This window comes from Papilio machaon, chromosome 7, assembly GCF_912999745.1.
Source record: "Papilio machaon chromosome 7, ilPapMach1.1, whole genome shotgun sequence".
NCBI lineage: Eukaryota > Metazoa > Arthropoda > Insecta > Lepidoptera > Papilionidae > Papilio > Papilio machaon.
In genome coordinates this window covers 6,175,608-6,184,977 of record NC_059992.1, presented here as the reverse complement: position 1 = coordinate 6,184,977, position 9,370 = coordinate 6,175,608, and the positions used below count along the sequence as shown (strand labels likewise).

Sequence of the window (9,370 nt, the reverse complement as noted above, 5' to 3'; positions counted from 1 at the left end):
GCTAACAATTTATATCTAAATAAATAAGAATTAAAAAATTATTTTATATTATAATAATAATATTTTACTTTATATTATTTTAAAAGACCTGCGTCTGATGATACTTCATATTTAACTACTATAACATATTATCACCCTTCACCTTTTTATACCCTTAATTTTATTCTTGTTAAATTATTGAGGAATTTTGTATCCCAATCTGTTAAGCAGACCATCACTATATCATTCACCCTACTCTGAAGAAATTGACTGGTATCGGGTTCAATCATCTCGCAGCGCGGTCTTGGCGCAGTAAATAGTTTCGAGACATTGTGTGTGACGGCTCGTGCGTTAACGTTGCGACTGTCGTGCTATTGACGGACGGAATAATGCTCCGGCGATAAACATCACTGCATCAAGAAATGGTTTATTTTGGAGTATATTTTTCGAGAATATACTTGATTCTGACAATACTACTACCTCGGGCGTATTCGAACAAACTAGAGTAAGTTTTTACTCGCGAGTAAGTACTGCTATTCCAGGATAAATTTGCATTAAAATTTGTAAAGTACACCCTTATACTTATTTTAAGAAAATTGAAGATGACGATACGATGGCAATTGTCACAGTTGTCATAGCGGAAATTATATTCTATTAACTTACAAAATAGAATTGTTACGATATTTCATGTCACGTTAGAAGAATCAATAGTCCATGAATTTTTGCCGGTTTATACATTCATTCATTCATCACTTTCAAATCATAGGATAACAATATCCAAGGGATGAATTAAAGAAGTAATATTATTCTTGTGTAACATAGTGTTTGTATCCCTTAATAGTTTTGTGGTCTAAGTACAAAGTTAAAATTTCTAACAACAAGACGCGTAAGTCATTGAGGTAGTAATTTGAGGGAAAGCAGTTATTGCTTCCGTTTATCTAAGCTGAAAATTTGTTGCAAAATACCTATACCTAAGAATATAAATTAATAACACTTGCTTTTCTACTATTTTTCGTAATTTATCGTCTATTAAACATATTTGCAGTACCTTAACGTAAACCCAACAATAAAGTGCAGTACACTACCATTAAATGTTCTTTGCAGTCTGATACCTCAATCGCGTGACTGAACCGCAAGTATGATATATAGAACTTTAATTATTCACATTCGTATTTTAACGGTGCTTTGTGTTCTAATACATTGTCTTAAGAGTCGTAAATCTCTGCGGGGCAGGGGGAGAAGGAGCCGAGAGTACGTTATTGAAATACCACATCACGACTGTCCCGTCTCCTTCCTAATTAAATTTCACACAAGAGACATTGGCGGCTCATAAAATTGTATAACCCTTCCAGTTTTCATCGTAAGGTTACTGCTTCGATAAGTCACAGAATTATTTAGTAAACGGTTTTGATTACCTATTTCATATGGAATTAATTTACAAACAAAAACGAGTTTGGCTAATCTAATAATTCTTTAGAAAATTCGAGTATTTTTACCCTACTTAAATAGTGCAGCAATCATTAAATTAATAAAGAAATTCGAGTAATTTAATTCTTCAAGTGGTATTTACTGCACTTGAAGCAGTAGAGTTTGTACTCGCGGAGGTACCAGTAATGAATGCTCTAGAGAATAATAAGCTAACAAAAGAAAATCGTTATTTGTTTTCCGTTTTCTTTTCCCTCGACGACGGATCACGTCATTATTCTGCGGATCGCTCGGCTTTATTCTTTTTTTTTCGTTCGCCGTCGTGTAGTAATTAAAGATAAATATAATATAAAACGCTCCACTTCACAGGGATCGTCTCTCGCTTTGGCTTTTGTCTTCCTAAATGGACTCCCGTTGATAGATTGTCATCCATTGTTATCTTAATCTGCGCGTCGCCCGGGGAAATAATAAATGATTTATAAGTTGAGCGGACCGGAACATATCGGTATGCCTCATAACAATACTATTCCAACAAGGTGCTTCACTCGATTATCTTAACATTAAATTTAATGTAATCTGTATCAACAACGAAACATAATAAAAGGAATAATCTCCGAGATCGGTAAATTGTATTTGAAAGATAGATGTAGTTTCTCGAAGTTTCGGACATCAACAAAGTTGGTAGTCGATCGTAACCAGACTGCACCTGTAGTTTTCCCACAGACGTGCAAGAATACAAGTATTCAGTAAAGTTTTACAGTGGCCATTCGTCTGAGATGATACAACTTGACACTAATACCTTCTTTACGCTTATTAAATTCTCGCAAGGATAACTTAAACCATTTTTTTTTCTATTTTCTTAAGTATCTTAGTATTATCTCCCAAATAATCAAGCTGAAACTTTCTTGATACGTGATTTTAGTCTTGTTTTGAACTTTGTACGTGATATTGTTAAAAGGTCTGTTTTATTACAACTATTTTTATTTTTATTTTCACATAAGTCTTAAACTTGTCTAAGTATTAAGTTGTAACTTAGTTATTGTGATTAAAGTACATTGTTATAAGTAAATTATGTGTTTTCTTTGTGTTTGAAAAATTTTAGTGTAAAAAAGATTTATTTTAGCGAATCACGATGATACGAAAATTAAATAAATATTTTCTTGTTATTTATCTTTCAAGAAAGAAAATAGAGCTATGTCTAGGTTCTATTAAATTTATAACTTTATCCAAACGTTTCATAAAAACGTTAAGTTCCAATCGAATAATAAGACCTGGAGAAATACCGTGACTTGGACGTAAAATAAGCAATTTCCCTTTTGTATCAACGAAGGTGTTCGTCGTGTTTATGACTCTGTCTTTACGATTTGTTTGTGCACAATCTTGTACCGAAGTGGTTTTTAAAATCGAATTTTAAAACTCGTTACAATAAATGCGAATCTTGTAAAATTCTTTTCTTTTAAGAAAGATTTCATTAAATTATCAATTATTTCTGTGCGATTGAACCTTACAACCTAGTCTATTAATAAATTCCGTATGGAATTTAAAATTAATGTACTATGTATTTAGCTATGCTCTTTTTGGTTGAGGTATATTTGCGCCCCTAGATTCGTGATAATTTCGTAAAATGTTCAAAATATTTTAAAATTAGTAAATTCATTATAATTAGACATCTAAAAAAAGAACAGAGTAAGTATATACCTTTAAAAATAGAAGAGTCAGCCAGCAGAATCGAACTTCGTTGCAATGAATCAAAATACCTTCGACGCAACCGGGCGGAACGAAAACACTGCAATTTCAGTCAGAGCACATTCAATGTTCTCTTTTAAGGGAAAAAAAGTAGTACGTGAGTAGAATTTATCCGAACAACGCAGGCCGGACTACAGAATGGACACAGAATATATTAGGGTAAGTGTAGACAGGGAAAGCTACGAGGGGATAGTTGTTACGAAATGTAGACTAACCCTTACAAGCGTAAATTATAATGTTTCATTTTAAGACAAAAATTTGTTGTGTGCCGAATTTATTTTGTAAACTTTGTTGAACTAATTAGTTTTTTCTAATTGTTGACGCGTTTTAATTATACAGGTGACGATGATAAGACTAACATTACACATACATATTGTTTATATTAACAACATGTAACATTCTACAACTAGACAAAGGTCCAATGCCATCTGCATGTGATATTGGTTTCAGCTGAAATGAAGGCGCCCAAAAATTAAATTCTTAATACAAAAAAATACCTAAGTTGAAGAATATATCTACACAAACCTAACACACTTTTATAAAGGAATAAGGTTAAAATAACTATTGTAAAAATAAGACACTGCTTTCTGTACAGTGTGTTGAAGCAGAATAAGCCACTTTCTGAAACGGTGTTAAAGGAAGCCTTTAGTCGAATATCTTCTTATCCCGTTATTTTTCTCCTTACGTTTATTTTTTAAGTAAAAAAAATCTTTAAATCTAAGCATAGATAGATTTACATTTATATCTAGATTTTCTTTTAAATCTAAGCATAAAGAATATACGAGTATTTAGGATAATTCATTTACTTATAATACTAGAAGTACTAAGAGTTATTAAAATAAAGTTTAAATTAACATCATAGGTAGCTTATAATTTATTTTTTTAACATAATACGATGAATGAAATATTGTTAAATAAATAAATAAAAAATCAAGATATGGTTTGATCTAGCTCTAAAGTTGTTAGGTTCGGTTTATTTTAGTTGTCTATGGATACGGTATTCTTCTCTCCCTATTATCGAGCAATAATAGTAAGCTCGGCCGTGCGCCGGCCTCCGTGTTCTGCAGTCCTGAACGTCCTTTGTGATGTACAGGATGGCTTTATACAGTTCACGGGACATTTGCTGCATGAAATAAGATTTCGATTAACCTTCTTATAGTATGAAAGTGGACATAAAATGATATTCTGAGGCAATAAAACAATTTAATAGTGATAATAGATAGCTGCGCCATTATTGATTTATTGCAAAAACAGATAAATTGGTTAATTTGTGCCAAGAATAAAATGGCATTATTTAGATGAAATGGAGTATTTAAGAAATTTCAGATAATCTACTTTGCTGAAAATGTGATTGGAAGCAAGAAACTCCGTTGACACAGTAGCAAAAATGTAAAAACAACGTCTTTTCAATTTAAAAAAAATCTAGAAAGACTTAATATAGTGCACAATATAGCAGCTCATTGTCTTTGAACGTTGATTTAGCTTCATTTATTTTAAACTTGTATTTATATAATTAGTGCCATTGTCGACATGTTCAGGGGCTTTTTAATTACGTTCTAGGTAAATAAAGGGAGGGGCGCGAACAAAGGAATTCCAACTTTGCTTATACGTTACATTGAATCACACGATGTTAATGTACGTTGCCAGTGCATTGCTGAGCTCTGTGTGTAATGTATGCTTTAAATATTTTTTTGTTATACCAAAAGGTGGCAAACGAGCACGCGGCCAGTTGAATTGGTCAAAATAGCGTAGTGACTATTGCTCTTAGTTCCAATGCATTCCTACCTTTACCAAATCCAATACCTTTACCATCTCTTCCCTTATAAAAGCTTGAAAGGAAAAAAATTAACCCTCCATAATTAGGTCTACCGCACGCATAATCATTTTAATGATGTATATAATGCCTTATTGAATTAAACACGCTTATTATAAAAATCAGTATGTCAATACGCGAAGAGAAAACTTTCTACACACTCTTTTTTAAGAAAATAACACGAACGGATCATATTTAACACAGTGAAAGTTTTTCTGGAGAAAAAGTATATAGTTTTATACAAAATCATTGATAATAAAGGTACTGTCTTTGACAAAAGAACTCTAATATAGTGTTTACTTAAATTAATTACTTGTGAATTTCGAATAATAGGCAACCACTAGCAATAACATTGTCCATAATCTAGTTTTTAGTTATCGATGGTTTCTAAGACAATAATCCTTACTCATATTATAAATGCAAAAGTAACTCTGTCGGTCTGTCTGTCTCGCTTTCACGCGAATTAGTTTTAATCGATTTTAAATTAAAATTAAGCGATTTAAATGAAATTTGGTACACAGACCGATTTCGAGAGTAAACTATGGTACAATTCGTTCATAATGAAATGCATAGAAATTCTTCTTTAGGCTGAGTTCAATTGGTACAATGAAATTTTAGTATTTAAATTCAAATTAGTTCCAATTACAAAACAGTTCTCTGTTCTGTTCTGTTCTCTGTTCTGTTCTTTGTTCTGTTCTTTGTTCTGTTCTCTGTTCTGTTCTCTGTTCTGTTCTTTGTTCTGTTCTTTGTTCTGTTCTTTGTTCTGTTCTGTTATCTATTCTGTTCTTTTCTCGGTTCTGTTCTTTGTTCTGTTCTCTGTTCTGTTATCTGTTCTGTTTTATTCTGTTCTCTGTTTTGTTGTTTGTTTGAAAATATCTCCGGAACGGCTCAACAGATGATGACATTCTGCACAGATGTAGAACATATAAGTTACTAATAAGTTTTTTCACTCAGCGTGGAGGGAGTCGCGGGCGACAGCTAGTCTATGAATATAATATATCGGCATCCGTGTTATTAACTTTGACACAACAGATATACTTATGTATTTTGATGGGGATTTTGGTCTCAGGAACCCACGGTTAATCAATTAAGGTCGAATATTACAATCTCACTGAATTATTTTCTAAAATGTTTTTGATTTTTATAAACACTTTCAAAATATAGTCTAAATTCCATTCAGAGCTTTTAGGTTAATTACGATATAAAAAAATTTATACTGTCCGACGCTCGAGCGACACAGGATCGTGGCAGTAATTTGTTCAAATACAGGCCGGCATTTTTCTTTACGCTGCACTGTCACCGTGTTATTTACGAGGGGTTCGCTTGTTTAATACCTTTTCATTAACAATTTTAAGGATCAGTTTATTGAAGTCGTAAATAAACGGTACAATTGCCCAAGTGCAGAAACTGTCAACCTGAACAATTTGGGAAAAAAACGCTTAATTGCTCATTTGGAGGACGGAAAAAGTAACGCTTTTGTATTTGCTTTATTCGAACTGACGGGGCTGATCTCTGTCAATGACTGTGACACCTCAACCGATAAATGGCTTCATTTGGGCTTTAATACATTTAAAAAAACCAGTGTTTGACTAACTTAAATAAAATAAATTCATTCAAAGTTTCACGACAAAAATATTAATAATAATAAAGACGTACTCCAGAATCAGCAATCATGATATCACACTAAAGCGTGATAGAGCATAAAATGATTGTGCGAGGTGATTCATATTGTACCCCAAGGACGACAAAAAATGTTTTAAAAGCCGCGCATAAAGTTAACGTTCTGGATTGACGCGTAAAGGGTTTTTTTTGTTCGCGCAAACTCACGATTCCTTCGGGAATACACCAACGCTAACGCAAATGAAGCTCTTGGCTTTTTTTTTTTTTCAAATAAATTGTCACTTCGATTTCCATTAACGGGATATCTAACTGGTACGTTCGGTCGAGTCATTAAATTATTAATTAACCCGCCACCGCCGCATCGAGATTTATTGGATTGCAAGAGAGACGAAAAAAAAAATCACGTAATGAAATCAGAGCCGCCCCGCGACCGCTCGACGAATACAAACGGTTGCCATCGCCAGTGCCGATCGTAGTCGAGCGAGCGTGAAATCGTCATTAATATTGTGCTCGGGTACGTAAATAGCGGCGGGTAGGTGCGCCCGATATTTTATTTCTATCACGTTTATCTACTTTTATATTGTATGAACGAGCTTTGTATTTTGTCTTACAAGTAATAACGCTAGAGAGCATGTTTATTGGTGTGAGAATTTTATAAAATTTTACAACCTACGCTATAATTCACACAGAAACTTGAAAACTATTTTTTCTTTTAAGATTTCTGTTTGAAGGATTCCACCATGCAAGTGAAGACTTTGAATGTCTGTTGAAGGTTGTGTCCACGGATAAAGCTTCTTGAAACTTGATGTCAAAGCTTGTCAGGTATAAAACTTCTTTTTATGTACTAATTATTATCACAAAATATATACGAATTCTGTTTACCTATTTTGGAAGACATGTAAGTAACTCTTTAAAACTTTTATTTAAAAATTTATTAATTCAATCAAAAGATTTGTAAAACGAAATTGGAACAAACATAACTTGATAACAAATCGATTACCTACAAAATTCTAACAGCGTCTCCCCTCGCGGCCATAATTTAATCATTCATATGTACAGATGCTTATAAAACATTTGACCTTGGGGATAGGTCCCCCGTAGCCTAGCAACGCCAGCGCCCGCTCAGGTCCCCCGCCCGGTCTAATCTACAGATAATCATACGTATAGGGTTCCTACAGAGCAATGCTATGAAGTTAGAATTATTTTTGATGTGAAACATCTATAGGATCACTTGTAAACCGAATCGTTGAGTTGGCGACGCTTGCCGTGGCGACGGTCGCCAAGCTATACTAAGGTATACATCATATATACCGAACCCGGCCTGAATCCACCATAATATGATGCTTTCCGTCCTTGTCTCCGGGGACTTTCCACAGGATGAAGGAACCCCGATAATTGAACTGATCGGAACCTCGAACATTTTAAATCGTTGCTTTGCATATATATTAAGCTATTAGAAAAACTTCAATATCGTGTTTTAGAATATTGTTAATATTGTTTGTTGTTGAGCGCGACTTCACCATAGCAACGACGTGACAAGAGATAACGAAAATTTGTAGAAAATAAATGTACTTCTTGTGAAGATTTAAGTTTTTATTCATAGAATAAACATTGGTGACCCTGCCGACGTGATGTAAAGGTCCGATTATTTATTAAAATAATCGTCGAAGAATATACATCACGGCAACGAACCGACGCTACCTGGGGACGTTGGAGAATAAAGGCTGAGGGGACAACGTGGTTTACTCGTACCCGACGACTCCCGTTGTGGAAGTAGACCGTTTCCGTGCGCCAGGCTTCGACGTGGATGGACGTCAAGAACAAATCATTAAGAACAGTTATTACGATAAAGGATTGCTGCATTGGACTTTGACAAACGACAAAGGAAGTAACAATTTTAGTTAAAAACGTAAATTCTAATTTGACTTTTTCCAGTTTAATTTGTCTCCATTTGCTTAATTTCGTTTAGAATCGAAATAAAAATTGATTTCGCGCACTTATGTACGCCTATACATCCAAAAAATAAGTATGTGGCGTTCTTATTAAAGAAATCATAGCTACATTATACTTTGTAAATCGCAGTTAGTATATCGGTGTATGCCGACTACTCCAGCTGCCGCCGCTGCACCAGCCTCCAGATCCTGCGTGCTGCTGTCCGTAGTTCTGCCGGTCAGCCGAGTGCGCTGAGCCTCGCTGTCACCGATCACCGCGCCACCGCGGTGTCCGCATCGGGATCAGCTGACTGGCCGTTTTGCTCTTTTAGCAATAGTCTGCGCGGTTTGGCTTTGTTTATTTCGCTTTACTTAGCACGTTATTCGCTCGTACGTATTTTTAATTTATCTTGATTTTAACAATGGCCGAAGACTTAAAGGCACTGGTCCGTGCTCGTAGTACCATAAAATCGAGAATTACTATATTCACCAAACATTTTAATAATGTCAAAACGAATGACTATAAAACTATTACTGAAATACAAATTGATGAACTTCAATTTAAACCAGATCGGTTCCAATCATTAATGTCGCAATCTGATGAAATTCAAGGAAAGATCGAAATGTTGTCTTCTGATTCTGAAGAACAGATAAATGAAAGGGATGTTATGGAAGATAATTTTGGTTCATTAATCTGTCAAGTGAAAAAATATATTGAAGGGTTTCATAACTTTCATAATAATGGCGAAAATGATTTGGTAGTTAATTCACATTCATCCAAACACTCCAAATCATTTAATATCAAATTGCCGACTATAGATTTGCCTCACTTTGACGGAAATTCATTAAAATGGTT

General features: G+C 34.2%; 1 protein-coding gene across 1 annotated transcript in view; it reads left to right on the top strand.

Moving 5' to 3' along the window:
- Positions 1-332: 332 nt before the first annotated feature.
- The window catches only part of LOC106714695 (odorant receptor 67a-like), a 49,394-nt gene continuing 40,356 nt past the window's right edge, over positions 333-9,370 (top strand). Inside the window, exon 1 of the mRNA XM_014507799.2 lies at positions 333-484. Within this exon, the coding sequence (XP_014363285.2) occupies positions 402-484 (83 nt within the window). The 5' untranslated portion in view covers positions 333-401. The remainder of the gene's footprint in view (positions 485-9,370) is intronic.